At 33.6% G+C, this 20,820-nt stretch overlaps 1 protein-coding gene across 9 annotated transcripts in view; it reads right to left on the bottom strand.

Annotated features, from left to right (window-relative positions):
• The window catches only part of LOC107886342 (ADP-ribosylation factor GTPase-activating protein AGD2), a 50,707-nt gene that overhangs the window by 7,872 nt on the left and 22,015 nt on the right, over nt 1-20,820 (bottom strand). For 6 of the 9 annotated variants that reach the window (XM_016810251.2, XM_016810254.2, XM_016810260.2 and 3 more), the window contains 9 exons: nt 20,739-20,786; nt 20,534-20,629; nt 20,386-20,427; nt 19,393-19,608; nt 19,143-19,274; nt 18,610-18,819; nt 15,578-15,664; nt 15,207-15,458; nt 14,282-14,400 (listed from right to left, as the gene is read on the bottom strand). In XM_016810251.2, coding sequence (XP_016665740.1) covers nt 14,282-14,400; nt 15,207-15,458; nt 15,578-15,664; nt 18,610-18,819; nt 19,143-19,274; nt 19,393-19,608; nt 20,386-20,427; nt 20,534-20,629; nt 20,739-20,786 — 1,202 coding nt within the window. The remainder of the gene's footprint in view (nt 1-14,281; nt 14,401-15,206; nt 15,459-15,577; nt 15,665-18,609; nt 18,820-19,142; nt 19,275-19,392; nt 19,609-20,385; nt 20,428-20,533; nt 20,630-20,738; nt 20,787-20,820) is intronic. The other 3 variants (XM_016810252.2, XM_016810253.2, XM_016810255.2) reach the window with 3 other exon arrangements.

Genomic DNA, 20,820 nt, shown 5'->3' with positions numbered 1-20,820 from the left:
AACAATAACTTAAGGACTGGAATTAATATAGATATTATTTCTATCAAGCGTGACAATATTAGTGCTATTTGTCTCACTAAAAAACTCATACAACATTTTAGAACTAAGCACATTGAAATAATACATTATTTCATTAGAAATCATGTCCAAAGAGGTGATATTGTTCTAGAGTATGTAGACACTTTTCATCAATTAGATGATATTTTTACAAAACCTTTAGATAAAAGAAAGATTTTGGACACTTAGGAGAGAACTAGGTATTACTACCTTACCTTGATTTTGTGTTCAAATAAATTTATGCACTTTGATTTTTTTTAAAATGTTTTTTCACTTAAAATTAATTGAAAAAGGATGTACGAAGGATCTATGGCTCTTACATGCAAAAAGCTAGGGGGAGTTAATGGTTGCATGATTAATCTTTCTTGACCAATATTGTCTATTACACAAATTTTTGAAAACCTTTGAGTGTGCTTAATTAGATTTTATTTGATATAAATGTTCAATTTTTGCATATTTTGTGATCTTCTATGATTCATATACATCATGCTTTAATTCTATACAATTAGGTGTATGAAATTATTAGAAATGGCTAAAATGGTTACATCCTTAAAGTTAATTTTCTTTTCTATTTCTATGTGATTGTACCTTAATGTTTATTTGGTATTTTAGGATACTTTAATAATTATTTTGCAAATGTTAGTTCACTAATTTTTTATATTTAAATATCTATCTTTGGACTAACCACTTTCTTTTCTTTTTTTTTAGCTTTATTTATTTATTTTTTATATAACAAAAAGGGGGGAAGGAAACCTAAATTTATTGGTATTTTATTGATTTTTTTTAATGACTAATCTTTTAATGCCAACACTTAAGTGACTAATTTTTCACACTTATGTCTTTGTTTCAAAATTATAAAATCAAATCTTTGTTTCAAAATCATAAAATCAAGTCTTTAATTCAAATTGAACTTTAATAAGGGAGAGTAGCAAATTCAAAAACAAATTTACCAAAATATTTTATCATATAAAAAAGGGGAGATTGTTAAACTAGCTTTATTTGATAAATTGTTTTGATATAACAAACAAAAATGTTTTAGAATAATTTTTTTAACAAAGAAATCATAGAGTTCGAAAGCATAAAAAAACATTTAAAGACTTCCAAAACATCTTAGAAAATATTTTGAACACTTGAAATTTTTTTGAAAAAAGTTCATAAACAGCTTAAACTTTTTTTAACTCAATTGAAACACTTTTAAATCGATACTTTTTTCAAGATCAATATCAAACTTGTTTATTGACTTGAAACGAAATTGAACAAAAGTGAAAAAATATCGAATCTTTTCAAAAAGTAGCGATACATATTGTATTTTTATCAATATCATCTTTGATATCGATAATGTTTTTGCATTCTGACTTAATGATTTTTCAAACAATCACAAAAAAATATCAACACCTCTTACCAGGTATTGATAAAATGGTTTTGGTATCATTGTAAACTAACTTTAACGATTACTAAATCGACATTAAATGCTAATAATATTGATACTTATAGAAAAAGTATCGATACCTTTTGTTGTAGGTGAATTTAATGATTTGTTATTTTCATCCCCAACGTATGAAATCAATTAGAAGGTATAAATACTAGTTTCTAAAGGTTTTACCACAACAAGTGAGATTACAATAGATCAAGTGCTTTTAAGATATATAAAAAATCCATTACCAATCACTTGGTGCTTCAATTCTTTATCTTCTTCTTGTAAACACTTGTGGGTATTCATTGTATTTTGTATCAGCTCAAGTGATTTCCTTATATTTGTGTTTAATTTACAGACATCCTAATCTTGTGAGGATTTTTTTTCTTATTTGTTATTCTTTTTAAGAGGGTTGAGTCTTAAGATTTGGTTAAAAACCTTAAGGGGGTTTCAATTTTAATATTTGAGTAGAAATCTTAAGGAAATTGTAAGGTTAAACATTGTTCTCAAATGTTGTCAAATTAGAGAATTTGAGAAAATGGAGCAGACAATTGGGGTCGAACCATTATATATCACCGCTTTCATTGTCTCTATTTGTACTTTTTACTTCCACAAATTTTTTAGAGACTAATTCAACTCGTCTTGGCTATTTTCGATGATCAATCGAATTAATAGACTCCTTTAGTACAACCCCACTTTGTGAAGTCAAGAAAGGCCTTAAATGCCTATGTTGACACTGCCTCTTGGATAATTGATTATGGAGTGAATAAACACATAAGAAGCTTCTCTAAAAGTCTTCTAAATTACTCTAGATGTCAAACAAAAAATAGTGCCACAATAGTCAATGGATCTTTTACTCATGTATCTACAACATGTTCTATCAACTGTGCACCTAATATTAAAATGTCCTCTGTACTTCTTGTTCCTCTTTTCATGTTAACATTTTATCTGTTAATGACATCACTAATGCCCTAAATTGCAAACTTGAGTTTTTTTTTTCTTCTAATAATGATGTTTTTCAAAACCTTCAAACAAAGAGGAAGATTGGTAGTGGTAAATTGCATGATAAATTATATATATTGGAGGGAAGTAGTTACATTTACATCGAGCATATTTTGGAAGAAATAAGGATGCCAACCAAGAAAATAATACAACAGACCTAACAATTAGGACATCAATTTTTTTTGTATTAGAAAAATTGTACCCTAATATATTTTTAAAGACTCAATTTGATTCCTCTTTTTATAAGGCTTGTGAGTATGCCAAACATTCTAGAAATTCCTATTTTTTAAGAAATAATAAAAGTGTTGTTCTTTTTATAACTATTTACTTTGATGTTTAGGGTCTTACTAGAACTACATCTTTGATTAGTAATTGTTGGTTTGATACTTTTATTGATTATTGCACTAGGATGATAAGGTATATTCGATGCAATTGAAAATTGATGTATTTTTGTGCCTTTTTTTTCACACTACTAACAGGAGCAAACTATTTTCACACATACACGCTACTAACAAGCAATTTTTGCAATTCGATTATAAGGGTGAATACCCTTGCTCAATGGGCCAAGCATTAAGGATCTTATATTTTGCTTTTGAGTCTTTTCACAAGATGGTTTATATACAGTTTAATGCTAAAGTAAATATTTTGGGAATTGATAATGACACAAAATACAATTTTGATGATTATTTGAAGAACTATGGAATAATTCATCAAACTAGTAGTCTTGGTACGAGTGTACAAAATGGAGTGGTCAACCTCCAAAAGTGTTAAGGTGTTTTTGCTTTGTTCATAATCATAATGCTAGTCATTCCTCTACTTGAAAAGAAATTGGTTAGTTACAAGTGTCGTTCATTGTGAAATATAAGGTCGATGGTTTGATTGAGAGGTTTATAACTATATTGATAATTAAGGGATTCACTGAAACTTATGAAGTGGACTATCAAGAGACACTTGCCCCTATTGCTAGGATTAACACTATTAAAATTAAGCATAATTACATAAACTACCCTCAATGTTTAGGGGTTTTTGGTTTTGTGTCCTTGACTTTTTTTGACACCCTTAACGTTATGATTTTTTCAAAAATCAGCCTATTTTAATGGTAAACATGAGTTGACTGTCAGTCAAATGCTAGTCAATGAAGTAAACCTATGTGACGTCATAGATGACGCTATTTTAAAAAAAATGGTAAAATCGAAAACCCATCTTTACTCCATGGGTATCAATTTCTTTTCTTTTCTTTTCTTTTTTAATTTCTCGAGCTTTTATTGTTCAAAAATGGCGAACACATCTAAAACCAAAACCCATCTTCTTTGCCAGGGTTTACGTCCAGTAGCTTTTTTTCGCCGTCAATTTCTGCCACAACATCAACGTTTACCACTATGGTTTGGAGCCGGAGAATCTTCTCTTAGACAAAAAAGGCAATTTGAAGGTCATCGATTTTGGATTCAGCATTTTCACGGAACATTTGAAACAAGATGGGTTGTTACGACGGAGCCAAGGCAAATATTTGGTTTTATAGGGTGATTTTATACGTTCTTCTCGTCGGGTTTTTACCGTTCCAAGATGATAACTTGGTGGCGATGTATAAGAATATTTACAGAGGAGATTTCAAGTGTCCGCCATGGTTCTCACCTGAAGCTTAAAGGCTAATATCCAAGCTTTTAAACCTGAAGAAGAAAGAAGATGGAAACAAAATGGAAAAAAAAAATTAGATGACATCATCTATGACGTCACATAGGCTTACTTCGTCGACCAGTGCTTGACTAACGGTAAACTCATGTTTACTGTTAAAATTGGGTTAATTTCTGAAAAAAATCATAACGTTGAGAGTGTCAATAAAAAAAAGGTTAATGGCACAAAACCAAAAACCCCTAAACATTGAGGGTATTTTATGCAATTGTGCCTTAAAGTTATGTTATCCTATACAACCAACCTTGATTGAAACTTGCAACAATTTGATGTAAAAAACACATTCCTTCATAGAGACTTAAAAGAGGATATGTATATAGAAAATCCTGTCGTATTTGATGATGAAAAAACACAAGGGAAAATGTACAAGTTGAAGGCGACATTTTATGGGTGTTAATAGTCTTCTAGTGTTACAGGATTAGAACTTTAGTCTGACAAACCGCATGGCTTTACCAAACATTGGCTTTAATATCAACTGTCACAGGGCTAGAACTTTAATTTGGCAAGCCACATGGCCTTAGGAGATCCTTTGCTTCAAATTCACCTAAGTTAGTCTTACTCTCGAAAAGACAAGAATTCACAAAGGAAATTCTCTAAGGCACCGAAATATAGTGAAAACAAACTCTCGAGTGAAGAAGCAAAAAGCCATAAGTAAACTAAACACACCAATTGTTTAAGTAAATGCTCTTAAAGTGTTTCTGTCACTTTAAAGAATTACAACTAAGTGATTACAAATAAGGGAGATGTCTCTATTTATAGTCGAGCTCCCCAAATCCAACAGTACAATTTAAATTATATCGACGGTTGATATTAAAATCTATCTACAATATGAGAGTCTTAAGGGATTTAAATACGATACAATATTATCCCTTAGATTACAAAATATTTACCATGATAACTTTAGTTTTACTGGAGTGCTTAACCAGGTCACTAAGGTTTCAAGTTGTAATGCCCCGATTTTTGGGCCTAAAAGTATTAGGCCTTGAGTCTGGGTTCGGGTAGAAGACGGCCCGAATAATTTGAATGTTATCATCATTATTATTATTATTATTATTTTGTATGTTTAGTGCAGTAATTAAATAAATTATGAAGGGTTTATGGTGTGGGAAAAAGGTCCAGGGCTCGGCTCATAGCTTTAGCAAAATTTTTAAATTTTGCCTCTTAAGGGAATCTGGACAGTAGGCCTTATTAATAATTTGGGTAATTTGGGTCTGAGTATGTTGGTGGGCCTTTAAAAGGCCCAAGAGTAAATTTAATTCGAAGGCAATTCCTGAATTTTAATTTTGGAGAGAGAGGGTTCTGGCGATATGGGCTTTTAAAATTGAGGTGGTAAAATAGGACACAAAAAGATCTGTGGTAAAGTGGCATGTGGCACCACCTAGGTGTTTGGGGAGTGGCGCGTGGATGTTCAAGGGGAGCCAGAGTTCAATTCACAAGGTAAGCGTGTTGTTACTTTTATTTTTTTGTGTGTATGTGTCAAGCATGTGATAGAGCTTAAGTAAAAATTCGGCTAGGGCTTTAGGAAGGTTGGGCTGTGGGTCTGAATGGCCATTAGGGCAAGCTTTATTTTCTTTTTGTTTTGCCGAATTAAGGTTAGCCACCTAGAGCCTTCTCTTCCATTCTATTCTCTTCTCAATATCGTAAAAAGCCGAAAAACGCAATGTTAGATCTTCTGAGTGTCGAATTCTTCCTTCTCTTCTCCTCTCTTCTTCTATTTTCTTTTTTTCCTTCTTTTCTTCTCTGGCCGAAACATTCTTACCATTCTACTCATCTCTTCTTTCATTCCCATTCTTTTCTAAACCTCTATAGCCGATTGTCATAAAAGCTGAAATCCCGAAAGTTATTTATTGTGCCGATTTCTTCTAGCCAAAATCCTCTTATTTTTTTCATCTCTTTTGGCCGATTTTCACATCCTCTAAACCTCAACCCCTGTCGGCAATACCACTGTAAAAACCACCATACCAAATCATCTTCCTCTTCACAGTTTCAAAAGCCGAAAACACTATAGTTTTTAGGGACATATAGCCGAATCTTTAGATCTTTAAGATTCGATTTCTGCTAGTGTTTAAGGGCTAGATCTACATCAGATCTGAATAGAAACTGAAGTGGAATCGTTTTGGTTGAAAGAACCTGTGGTACGTACTCAGATCTATTCTTTATTTTGTATTTTAGAAAAGCCAAAACCCCTATACGCATAGGATGGCTATCGACTAAGACTAAAGGGTTATTGGTTTTGTTTATTGTTCTGTTATGTATTTAGTGTGGATTTAAGGTCAAGCAATCAATGAGCATAGAGGGTTGACACAGTTGGAGCATCTAGATCTGGTAGTTGGAGATCGATAAAGGTAAGGGTTAAAGATATGGACTATGGCCGAATATGGTAAGGGTTTGATGTGTTAAGTTGTTATCGAGTTTTAATCTAATGTTATAGTAACCGATTGTAGGCTGCTCGTGTGTGGAACTCGTCAACGTTTCATCGTAAAACAGGTGTGTAAACGACACCCACTAATAGACTAGATCAGCAAAAGCCGAAATGCCGAAAGTCCGACATTTCGAGAACTTGCGAGCGTGCGAATGCTCGTGGGATTGTTTGTATTGATAATTTTGGTAACTTCAACGGTAAGATTGCAAAGTGAGCAATTTCGTGCACCTCGGTGAATTTAGGCTTCGATGGGCTGAAATTGGGTAATGGGCTAATAGGCTCATTTCGGTAAAAACGTTCGATAAATATTCTGAAGACACGTTAATAACTGTAATGAGCATGAAACCTTAAAAAGACTGATAAAATTACTGAAATACCTCTGTAAGGTAGAATTACCGTAATACCCCTAAAGGGGTAAGTTTACGATTACGCCCCTCGAGGGTAAATAACTGTTCTTACGCTATAATCTGACTGCCTTTCTGAAGCATGCCTTATTAATTATATATATTCTGCATACATGTCATACTGCATGAGGTTGGGTTTTGTTATGGAGGAAGAACCCGTCCTGGTGGTTGTGTCACATATTCTGATATAAGCAGCTTTGCTGCGGAATATAGTTAGTGCCACAACCGGTGCTAACACTGTAAGTGTAGGGATAGCGTGGGTGATTTATTCCCCACAAGAAGTGTAGGGATGGACGGAGGCAAGTGTAGGGTTGAATGGGGTTATCATGCATTAATCATATGAGACTGTATTGAAATGGGCCCGACTATGTTAATATGCGCAAGGCCCAATATATCTCGACTTGTAATAGGGCTACGGCCTAGATTGATACTGACATGGGCTAGGCCCAGTATACTCTGATACCGTAAGGGGCTATGGCCCAGATTAATATTGATATGGGCTAAGGCCCAGTTAACTCTGATTTCTGAATAGGGCTTAGGCCTAGGAAGCTTGAACTGATTTAGGCTCTGGTTGGGATACTTTACACACTGAGTTTTCCAAACTTACCCCCTCTTTCCCATCTTTGTAGGTGAGCCTTAGATCGATAGACTTGGAGCTAGAGGGATTCAGAGTGGTCATGTGGACTGTTTAAAATAAGTGTTTATACCATCACTTTTATTTTAGATTATTTCTTTTATGTTTTCGGGTTTTTAATTTGTAATAAGGCCGCTTTAATTATTTTTAATTGTTTTCAGTGTGTTTTGTTAGCTTAGATATGATATCGTTTCAATTGTTTGAAATTGAATAGCTCTAGGGCGCGTTTTTAAAAGAAATTACCTGGTTTCAAAATATCGTGAAACAAGACAAAGCTTCCGTAATGAAAACATTTTCAAAAATTAATAAGTGTTTTCAAAGGCTTAAAATGAAATGGTTTTTCCTGAACAATCATTCAGTTAAAGTTTGGCAATGGTTGTGTGCATGTCTAGGAGTGGATCCGTGGAGAGCTTGGTACTTAAGCAGTCTAATAGACTCACCTCCTCTTTTTCCGGCATCCTACCTGGTGCACAGCTTCCATTCACTTAAATCTATAACGAAAATACCCTTTAAATCACTAAGAAAGATTTTAGATAAGACATGACCTATACAGTAACGCTTCAATGTGACACACCGGATTCGGCCGTAACGTCTGGGCCGGGTTTGGGGTGTTACACAAGTAGGTGGGTTTCTCCATTTGTTCTGCGAATTGGACCAATTCATGTTAGTCAAATAAGACCCATTTAATTAATTGACATCCATGGGACGTTTTGTAAGCATTTTCATGGATTTTTATCAACGACTTGTGACGCTTGAGCATGGTTTGACAGATTCATAAAAGCCATGGTCTCTATTTATTATCAACAGAATGTTGATCATACTCTTTTCATAAAACATCATAAGGGTAAGATCACTCTTCTTTTAGTATATGTTGATGACATAGTAACATAGAATAAGACAAAAAAGAGATGACATAATATCTTGATCATACTCTCTTCATAAAGCATCACAAGGGTAAGAACCCTTTTTCCTTTTCACGATTTTGATTAAAAGCTATCAAATCTTGTATCTGCAACAATAATTGTTTCAATATCTTATTGCCCAACTTGCTGATACTTTTAGCCATCCTAGATTCTTTTTCCAGTTTTGCATTAAATTCCTCTTTAAATTTGGGATCGCCTACGGTGTGTGGCTCAAAGGCCAAATTGTTGTAGTCTTGAGTTATGGATTGAGTCACTAGACGATTTGTAGGAAAATTGTTTAACTTATCAAAGCTTTTCCCCTTCTTGTAGTTTCTTTCTGTTGAGAATCTTTGATTTGTTTGATAGCATCAAATAGTTAATTTTTAAGGATTATAACTGATTTTTAGATATTATGATTAGAGATATTCTTTTCTTAAATGATTAAATGCTTCATGTATATATATCTGTACATATTTATGAAAAATATATAGTTTTTTTAGTGAATTTTTCCTCAATATATTAGAGTATTCATCTCTAATTTGATCATGTTATCAGATTTTTTTCTTTTTTTGGGATAAATTTTGTTTTTCAAGTTTTGTTCCAAAAATCCTAGAAACACTAAATTGATACTTTCCACCCTAGCTTTTTTTCTCTCTCACCACCCCTATCATTGGAGTCGGAATCCAATTGTCGATGAAACCTCAGAGTTTAGTGACCAAAAGACTTGTGCATGGGCATCACGTGCCGTCACAAGGTTCTACTTCTTTGTTTCATGCATCGCGCGTGGCTTTCACCTGCTACCGTCGTTTTTTCCGATATCGTCGAAGTGCTCCCTACTCACTTCCGATCATTCTCTTTTAATTGGTGGTGTATTTTAGCTAAGTTTTTTTTGTGTTATTTTAGTGGTCTTTGTTATAATTTTTCCAAGCAAATTTTTAGGGTATTAATTGTTTTTTAAACATTATGTCGAAAGATGTGAAACTCGTGATTTCAACTAATAATCCCTCATTCCAAGTTAGTCCTGTGAAGCTTGTTTGGTCGAGGTCCTGCTTGTTGTTTATCAAGGCTCGTGGATTGCAGAGATACATCGCCAATACCACGTCAAAACCTGATCCCACTGATTCAACTTTTAGTCAATGGGATTCGGCGAACTCTCTTGTTATGACATGACTTATCAACTCTATGTAACTTTATATTTTCAAAACTTATTTGCTATTTGCTACTGCTAAAAAGATTTGGAACGTTGCTACAATCACCTACTCTTGTGTTGGGAATGGTGTGCAAATTTTTGAGATTTGTAATAAAGTCTATGGTACAAAATAGGGGGAGCTACCGATTTCTTAATATTTTTTTGAATTAAGTGGCTTGTAGTAGGAACTTGATTGTTATTAAGATTTTCAGGCGACTTGTACTAATGGTGCAGGAAATTTTAGAAGATGATGGAGAATGAGCGAGTTTTTGATTTTTTGGCGGGGTTGAATACTGAGCATAACCAAATTCAAGTTCAAGTTATTAGCAAAACTCCGTTCTCTTCTTTTCATGAGGTATACTCTTATGTTCAACAAGGGGAGAGTCGACGTGTTGTTATGCTCTATAATCCACATATTGAAAAATTTGGCCTTATTACTAACCAAGATGGTCCATTGGATGGTAAGTCTGACAAGGATCACTTGACGTGTGACTACTGTGATAAGCCTCGACAGGCTAAAGATTCGTGCTAGAAGTTATACGGTCGCCCCGCTTGAAGTCGTGGTAGAAAGCGAGGGGGTAATTCTCGGTCCCAGGCAAATTTGACTCTACGACAATAAAGGACAAGTCCAATTTTACTAGGAGTTTTACATCAGACGAGATTCAACATCTCCGACGTCTTTTGTCTCAATTAGGCTCTACCTTAGGTGCTAAGTCTAATCATGCGAAATCAGGTACTGTTTTAAATTCTCTATCTACTTCTAAATCTTGGATTACTGATTCCGGTGCAATAGACATATGACAGGGTCAAACAAAAGCTTATTTAACTATACTACTTGTCCATCTAAAGATAGCGTGCGAATAGCCAATAGCTCACTTACCTCCATTTTTGGAACATGTTTTGTTGTTTGTACTCCTAATATCACTTTATTTTGTCATTTATGTCCCTAAATTTCTAGTGACCTTTTTATTTGTTAGTGTTATCACTAAAGTTTTAAATTATAAACTTGAATTCTTTCCCGACCGTTATGTCTTTCAATACCTCCAGATAGAGAAGACGATTGGCAATGGTAAATTGTGTGATAACTTAGATCTTTTAGATCGATAGTCTAGTATGTCTCAAGCCTTATTTGGAGAGAATAAAAATGTCAACCAGGAGATAATTTAGTGGCATAGGTGGTTAGGACATCCATCATTTACTGTTATTACCAAGATATTTCCTAATTTGTTTTCAAGAACTCAGTTGGATTCTTTAGTTTGTGATACATGTGAATTTGCTAACCATACAAGAAACATTATCTTTTACGTAATAATAGTATTGTTCCTTTCGAGATTATTCATTTTGATGTTTGGGGCCGTACTCGCCTTACTTCGTTATCTAATAATCGTTGGATTGTTACATTTATTGGCTGCTTCACTTGGATTTTTTTTTATTAAAGTCCAAAAGTGATATTTTTTTTGTATTTCCGTTCTTTCCATAAATTGGTTACTATTCAATTTGATGCTAAGGTTAAGATTTTGCAAACTGATAATAAAACCGAGTATAACTTTAATGATTATTTAAAATCACAATGGATTCTACATTAGACCAGTTATCCCAGTACAAGTGCTTAAAATGGTGTTGCCGAAAGAAAAGATCGACATCTTTTATTGTTGCTAGATCACTTATGTTTACTATGAACCTCCCAAAGCCTTATAGGGGGATGCGATTTTGCTTGCTACTTATCTCATTAATCAGATGTCTCTTCGAGTTATTGATTTTAAAATTCCCATAGAGATATTACAAGAAAGACAGATTACCCGGTTTCACCGAAGGTATTTGATTGTGTTTGTTTTGTCCATTTTTGACATGGGAGCAAATTGGATCCTCGAGTAGTCAAATGGGCTTTCATTTAATACTCTCCCACATAGAAGGGTTACAAATGTTATCATTCGTCATCTAGAAAGTATTATGTAAGTATGGATGTAACATTTTGTGAGGATGAACTCAAATTTTCTTCATCACAACCATCTCTTCAGGGTGAGATTCTTGAAAATGAAGAGATGACACATTGCTCTGTTACTCTTCTTAGAGAGAATTTAGTTTCAGAAGAGACTTTAATTCAAGAGAAGACTAGTGGACGGTTGTTTGATAGGCCTAATTTAGGACATACACTAGAAAAGGCAAGAAAGAAGATGCCATCATACAACCTGCTCTATGCCCTGACTCTTCACTGTCAGGTGAGTATTCTTTACTTGAATTTGGTACTGATTTAAGATTAGCAATAGCCCAACAAAAAGGTGTTAGAAATTGTACTTTACATCCTATCTCTAACTGTCTTTTATGATTCTTTATCCTCATCCCATAGGGTTTTTACTTTATCCTTGTTTTCTATATCAATTCTACAGGATTAAAAAGAAGGTATCACTGATCCAAGATGAAAGAAGGCTATGATTGAAGAAATGCGAGCTTTAGCAAAAAATGAGACTTGGGAACTGGTTAATCCTCTTGAGGGGCAGAAAACGGTTGGCTGCAAATGGGTGTTTACTATCAAGTATAAGGCTGATGGTTCAATTGAAAAAATCAAAGCCAGATTAGTAGTGCAAGAATTCACTCATACGAATAGAGTGGATTATAAAGAAACATTTGCTCCGATTCCTAAATTGAAAACGATTAGGATCCTTTTATCATGTGCAACAAATTTCGACTGAGACTTACAACAGTTTGATGTAAAGAATGGCTTCTTACATGGAAACCTGGAAGAAGAAGTGTATATGAAAATTCCTCTAGGATTCGAGGATAAATATAATCAGAATAAATGTACAGATTGAAAAATACCCTATATATACTAATATAATCTCTTAAAGCCTAATTTGAAAGATTTAGTAAGGTCGTGGTGTTGTTTGACAATCGACAAAGTAATGTTGATCATACTCTCTTTAAAAAACATCACAAGGGTAAGATTACTCTCCTTATAGGGAAGAAATGATCCGGCTTAAGAAACAATTGGCTCGAGAATTCAAAATCAAAGACTTGGGGAAGTTACAATATTTCATTGGAATAGAAGTGGCCAGATTGAAAGAGGGAATCTTTATTTCCCAAAGAAAGTATGTCTAAGATCTTTTGACAAAGACTGACATGTTGGGTTGTAAACCAACAAAATCACCTATTAAGAATAATAAAGACTCGTTGGACGATTGATTTATCTCGTTTATACTCGACCTGATATAGCCTATGCAGTTAGTTTGGTAAGTCAATTTATGAATGATCCTTACAAAGCCTATATATAAGCAGTATTGTGAATTTTGTGCTATTCAAAGTCTACACTGGGCAAATGTATTCTCTTCTCCAAAAATAGCCATCTCAAGATAGAAGTACTTACAAATGTAAATTGGGTTGGCTCTCTTGATGACAGAAGGTCCACAATGGGTTATTGTATTCTTGTGGGAGGAAACTTAGTCACTTGGAGGAGCAAGAAACAAAGTGTTGTTGCTTGATCAAGTGCAAAGGCTAAATATAATGCCATGACTGAAGGTGTCTATGAGCTATTATGGCTGCAAAAGGTATTGGAAGAGCTAAAGTTGTTGAATGGAAATGGATCGACCTTGTACTATAACAATAAAGTGGTCATCAGCATAGCTCAAAATCCAATGCAACACGAATCTTCTTTGCAAATAGGACATGTGAGACATTTATGCACCAACTTGAGGGGGAGTGTTGAGAATCTTTGATTTGTTTGACAGCATTGAATAGTTGATTCTTAGAGATTCTGATTAGAGATATTCTTTCCTTACATGATTCAATGCTTCATGTATATATATCTATACATATTTCTGAGAAATATATAATTTGTTGAGTGAGTTTTTCCTAAAGATATTAGAGTATTCATCTCTAATTTCATCACTCCCACATGAATCCCCTATGATGAATGGGTGGAACTCTTCAAAGGGAATCCTTACCTTAGACTTATTAGAAACAGTCTTAAACCTCTTAAAATTGAATTAATCTGACTTAATTCTATTGCTTCCAACTAGCTTCTTAAATAAAGGTGACATAGGTTTTACTTGTTTGAATAAAAGACTTATAAACTAAGGAAATTAAAACAATGACTCTAAATAAAGAAAGGCTTCTAAACACTAATACCATAAAGATACTTTTAATTAAAGAAGATCTCCTAAAGCCAACATCTTTCTAAAATTAAAAATTAACCTCTTCAATGCCAAAGAAATAATCGACTTCTAACAATCTTCCTAATTAAGATATTTCATTAACCTAATTTACAGATGATTTTGAATATCACATGAAAACATACAAAAAGGAAAATACAAATTTCATTCCAAGAACAAAAAGAGATGCATAAACCTCAAACATACAAATTCATAGTTGGCATAATTTCAATATTGATAAAGCACACTAACTTTTCCGTCTTGCTTACCTTGATCTACTATAGGAACCGTATATGCTTATCAGAAACCAAGAATTACAGTTTAACATACAGAAATAGCATTACCAATTAACAGATTAGTTACAAGCAACACACAGACACATATATGCATATATAATGTTATTTCAACCTGTGGATATCTTACCTCTCATTCTTAAGGAGTGAACCTTCCCAAATAGAGTTACAATAAGCATTTCCCAGGGTACGAAATAATTCCACAATTGAAGGTTCCCACACTTTGACATCTAACGTCAAAGATCTCACCTGCAAACAGAATAAAGTATTCTTTTATTAGGACACTTAGAATAAATGAAAGATCATGATATCAATTTATTTCTCAGTTTCATCCCTCTTATTTGTTCTTTTGAGACTTAAATTTTCTCATTTCGTTACTTTAGTAGTAAATAAACTTTCACTGAACTTGTACACCGTATTTTCACAGGCAATAAGTCAATGGTTGGCTCCAAAGTCATTTGTAAGTATAGAAGCTGGTATGAAACTGTACAACAGATTCTCCCATTAGTCTGCTGCAGCACTGAAATGAAATGAAGGGAACTAAATGTATTCTCCGAATATTAATCATAGGGCATCGAAGTTGGTTATAAGTTGCACAATGGACTCTCCCAAAATCCAAAAGTGTTGGAAATGAAGGGAACTAAATACTTCAGTAGACAATAATGTGGAATTCAGTTCAACAGTCCAATATAGCTGCATGAAAATTGAGGTGGAAAGTGTAATATGTACGTACAATGACAAGAAGAAAAGTAAGAAGAAACCTTTACTGCAACCTAATAATCTTGAAGGTCTCTAATATAGAATAACTTTCGGAACATAAAAATAAGTACACCATAGCTAAAAGTGGGCACTCAACTTTAGCAATATCAAAGAACATAACCTCTATGTTTCTAGTAGACCTTAAACATGCTGAAGACCTAACATAGATTACTAACTATAAACTAAAAAACAAGCATAGAAGGAAAAAAAAAAAAGAAAAAAAAAAACTAAAATGAACTAAAGGGTAAAAAGAAGGCCATAAGGTCTCTTTCTATTCTTTGATGAATAAATTGCACCTTTGAAATATGTACACCAAGATTACGGTGAACACCAGAGCATTCGATGCATAATAATATGCCGAGATTAAGAGAAGCCCAATCAGGTTCATGAGCATTGCACTCTGCACAAACATCATTTCCAGGAATTTCTCTGAGGACTGCAGAAACGGATTCTGCTCTGTTGCCTATTTGATCATCTGAAGTATGGTGGTTATTACGTAACATAACATTAGAAGAAGCTTTGCGAGCATAATCGTTGTTTTCCACATGCTTTTTTCCCAGATGCAGCCACAACAGACAACCAAATCACTATCAGTAGCAATTTAATGAGAACCAGTATTTCAACATCACAAAAATAGAAAAATATAGCTTTAAAGGCAAAAAAGAACCTGCTGCAGGATATGAGAGCTCAAAAGAGATGTAATAACAGCAGTTATTTTATTAACCCAGTCCGTTCTATCTCCCGCATTTTCAGCCTGCCAAAACCAGAGACAAAAAGTATCAGCACAAACATCATGAAGAAAACATTATTTTCTAGCTTAATTCAAACAGTTCGAAGATATTTTGTTTGATTACATTCAGTTACCTAATTCAAATATAATAGTAATAAGTGTTTTACACTCAAGTTTGTACTAGAGAATTTGATCCGTATTTCGTTCTCTTTCTAGGGGCTCTAGATCATGCACAGCGGTAAGTGCAAAACTATAGCCAGGAAAGAAAAAAAAAACAATTGGTTCCAACTGCTTTTAAAAGGCATGCCATTGTTGGAAATTGTATACTATGTTTTGGGAAGTTTCATTGTTTCAACTGTTTCTAGATAACTTTTTTTATTTGATCATACGTTAGAAGCAACCAATAATTTGGTAACAAGTATAAGGCATCAGGAATAGCTATTGCAAAAACTTCAGATGCCATTTCCTAATTGTATTAATCAGTTTATTTAACTGGCATTCAATCTTTTCACAAGAAAAACATGCACAGACAGTTCTACATACATACATAAATATAAATGAATATTAATAATCTGTGAAAGGAAATAGTTTTGCAGTATCACAGGTCCAATGCTCTATAAATCATGTCCAATTCTGTTCATCAACACCTGTGCAAACACTCTTAAGCATCTACCAACAATTTTCAATTGAAGACTGTCCTGAAATTCACAGTAATTTAGTCAGCATATCGATATCATTGTCATTAATATCTTTAGGTGCGAACTCTCAGTTTTAAACTTTTGCTTACATGGTGGCCCTATGATTTTTAGTATTTACTAGTTCTTAAGAATACTGAAAGGAGGCCTGTAGGCTCATGTTCATGCAAGTGAGTTGGGGTTACCAACATGAATCTGTTTCCTTTATTCCAAGTATGCTTTCTGAACGATGTTTTGGATTTGACATCCTTATTACCTCATCCCTTGGTTCACTTTTACCCTCTTTATTCCCTGCGTATATCAAGTCATCCTTAATGCTTACACATCTCTACTTATATTACACCTTCCTAAAATATCTAAATTTTCTAATGGATACAAACTCCACTATTTGACAAATAACTTTATTTCTCATTCTTTCTCACCTTTTTCCTTTTTGACTATACTAGCACACATCCGCTGCTACATTCGCATCTCGGCTTTGAACATGTTTTCCACCCACTAAATTCGCAATATTTTACAATTTCAAATGCATATGCATCATATTACACACAGTTGCACCAACAGTTCTCCATATCGTTCATTGTGCTTTGATCCTATAAGTAAATTATCTTCTGCCTCTCCTCTTTATAAATTACATACCTAATAGAGTCACAATTAACAATATCTAGACAGTCATTTATTACTTTCTTTCAACCTTGTAGCTAATACTAAACCCTACATTCAATTTATTCTTTCTCTAATCCAATCAGCCCAAATAAGCACAACCTGGTGCACTTTATGATTCAAATATGCAGTGTTTTCAAAGCCAGACTAGACCAAATCAGACCGGTTGACACGTGAAGTGGTATGGACAATTGAACCGGATTTTAATTTTTTTAATAATTTATTTGATTTGAACCAGATGGACTGGCCAGATCTAGAACTGATGACCTGACCAGTACGTCCATTGGTCCAGTTCCAAAAACATTGGATATATGGTGACGGATGATCCAAAACTAAGTTTCATCTGCTCAAAATATAACATAATATAAACACGTCTACATGAAAAATGAACTTCAGAATTCTACTCCCAATTTCCATAGTAAACTCACTGTAACTACAGCACAAGAAAGGTAAATATTCTAATGATCAATGAGGTAACCGGATTCTGATTTGAACTCACAGGTACTATTACCCAGAAATTATTGGATCACACTTGCACCTATTCTCAAAAACCTCTCCCAAAATCTGAAAGGCATGGACAACTAGAAAAACTTGGAAAATCATATCAGATCAATATAGGAATCTTCATCCATCAATCAAGCATCTTTTCAGTCAGTAAATCTTGTTAAGTAATTTTTTCAACCATGTTATGCCAGATAGCCTCATCATTTGGGATTCACCAAGGCAAACTACTTCTCTTCTCTTGGTTTTCTTGGGGACCTCCTCAGAGCAAATACTCTAATACCACAATTTCTAGACTTAATCAACAAAATTTCCAACGCATTATTAACTGTCTAGATCACTTGTGCTGATTAATCTATCAAATTAATATATCATTAGCCTTTCTTGACTCTCTTCACTAAAACATTTTCATCTTCGGTGCATTTAGATCACTATATTGTGTTAAAATTAGCCTTGTCCGCACTCCTTTCGTGCATTATAGAATCATCATGACATTGACTTGTGGTTTACTATTCAAATAGAAGAATGAATTTTTACCTTTTCTACCTTTCATATAGTTTTTTTAACTCTATTTGACAACAACTTTCTATTTCTGAACTGGAATCTTCATCACTCATAAGTATAATCATTGAAAATAAATTCCATCAACATATGAAGAGGTTAATAAGACTTGTTTCATGTTTCAAGTAATTCCATTTTAGAAATTTGTTAGAAACATTGACTGCATTATCCAAAATATTTTTTCAATCCTGAAGATATTGAAATGATATATTGTAAACTCTTCAACACCTTGCAAAAACAGCAAGGTAGCAAAATACTGTTAAGTGCCTTATACCTTCTCTATCATTATGAATCATACAGTCAAGGAGTTCAAACTTTAGACAATCTTAAATAGATAAAGTTAAGGTTTCATAAGATATTAAAAATACACATAAAGTCACAAGCAAAAATCCAACAACAACAACAACAAAAAGAACGAAGAACTAATACCCTGTCATATTACATGAAGTCAGCTAAATGTATGATTTTGAGACTTTGCTATACTTTGACCTTATTGATAAGTTCAGAAAAAGTGAAGAAAAAAAAATTCCAATGATCAGTCAATATCACCTGCAACGTGTAAGTCTTCAGCGGAGATATGATCCTAAAACAAAGCCGTAAATCTGTATCCTCTGCGCCCATCTTTATTGTTGAAGTACAAAGGTCAACGGTACGACAACCCAAATTGTCTTCGCAAGATGATGTCCTATACTTTGCACGAAATCTAGCAAATACACCACCGTTATATTCAGCTGAACCAGCATAATGATGGAGAAAACCCTGGAATACAGCAGATAAAGTAAAAAAGCATGCCTCATCAAAATAAAATTGAAAACTTAAGCCCCAAAATATTTCATTTTCAAATAGATTTATTCTCAAACTGAAAGACACCATTAAAGCGCAACAAAACCACATAAACTCTTAACTATGTCTGTCACGCACAGCCAAATATGTCAAAACCTACAATTAGCAAGCACTAAGACTAAAATCCGGTTACAGTTATATATCCCCATTATCCATAATCATAATTAGTAGACAAAATGTTTCAACCTATATGATTAAACTTGATCAACCAAGCACAGTTCTGAAGTAATATAACATACCGTTGGTTTGATACCCTTATTCCTATAATAGTATAGTGTCCCCTGACTATCAAGTACAAAGAACCTCCTCTTCCAATCTCCCCTCAAACTTGAAGAACGTTTCAGCAAATATCCTTGTTTGATTGTCTGGACCTGTAGAATGAATGATTATATCATTTCTCCCAGTAATAACACCGATGAAATAAACATGATGCCTAAAAATAACAGCCAAACAAATACATATATATATATATGAAGGTCACTCACTGACCTCCCCATTTCTTGAGGACTGCATGATTGCTTCTATATTTTTGTCTGAATTCATGCCCGTAACGCAAATGCCAACAGAACTTGTTGAAGGCTCTATGTTACTTGAAGCTTTTATAATATCTATCTCTGCTTGGGTCCTAAATTCTTGAATACGTTTTTCAAGGCTACACTGCTCAGCATTTGCTAATTCTTTTGCCTGTTGAGCATATGTATATACCTATTATAAAAGAAAATTAAAAATAAATATATTCTGTCATCAAGAGACCACATTTACAAAGCAACCCAATCAGATAAGGTTAAACTTAATAAAAAGGACAGGCGGTAAGGACATGGGATCAAAAGCCACCAGTTTAGAATGACAAACGTGAAAGCATTCTGCACTCAATGTCAAAGGTCTAACAGAGAAATACATTTAACCATGCATTTATATAACACACAGGAAATAGATACATATATAATGTTGCATTCAGGAAATAGATAAATTCGTATGCCTTGGCATGACCAAAAAATACACTTTGGCAAGGTAACTCCAAAAAAACACACAAGAATATAGCTGTGCATCTCTTCTATATCCTTGTCTATCTATATATACTTTGTAACCGAAAACATTTACATCTAATCATACGTTTGATAAAAGAAAAAGAAATAGAAAGAGGTATGAAAATATTTAAACTAAAGACTCCAAAAGAATACTACAGTTTACCTATAACTGCATAGATTATTTAGGTAGACCAAAATTCTTTTTTTAAATTCCAACACTGCGGGATCAGTTATTTGGAGGAGCCAACTTCTCTATGGAAAAATTTCTAGAAGTTATTGATTCTACTCTACCGACTACATCACAATAACTTGTATTTAAAATCATTGAGTAGAACAACCTTCATTAAATAATTAAACCAGTTAATTGGACGGTAGTAGTCAACAACTTTCTGACATTCTCTCCTTAGCTTCTCTCTCTCTCTCTATATATATATACATAAGACTAAGATATTACCTGGTGAATAAATGGTTCCAACTGCTTCAATAATTCAAACCCCTGTAACAGTAAGAAACCAATCATATTCAGTCCACACACAGAAGACTTGTTAACTGTCTCATCTAAATAAAAAATTAAGCAATACATCATAAAAGGAAATACAAACCAACTTAAAATATTTAAGATGGCTATCCATAATTGCACTTATAGATTCCACAAATTCGTACTTCTTTTTAGCTTCAATATTCATTAGCGCATTTACCTGTTTTCCTTAAACCACAAAGCAAAGTCACCAAATGAAGCATGAAATAGTATGGAAACATAATCTTAATAGAATTAAACAGGAAAACATGCAGCTACAGAAAACATACTAAATTGAAGCGGCTTCTCTCAAAAGAAGATTTTGAATTTTGTAGATCCTGTGAAAAAGCAAAATCCAATCCAACCCAAAAC

This window comes from Gossypium hirsutum, chromosome A03 (assembly GCF_007990345.1).
Source record: "Gossypium hirsutum isolate 1008001.06 chromosome A03, Gossypium_hirsutum_v2.1, whole genome shotgun sequence".
NCBI lineage: Eukaryota > Viridiplantae > Streptophyta > Magnoliopsida > Malvales > Malvaceae > Gossypium > Gossypium hirsutum.
The sequence above is the reverse complement of the archived record's forward strand: the minus strand, read 5'-3'. Positions and strand labels throughout refer to the sequence as shown.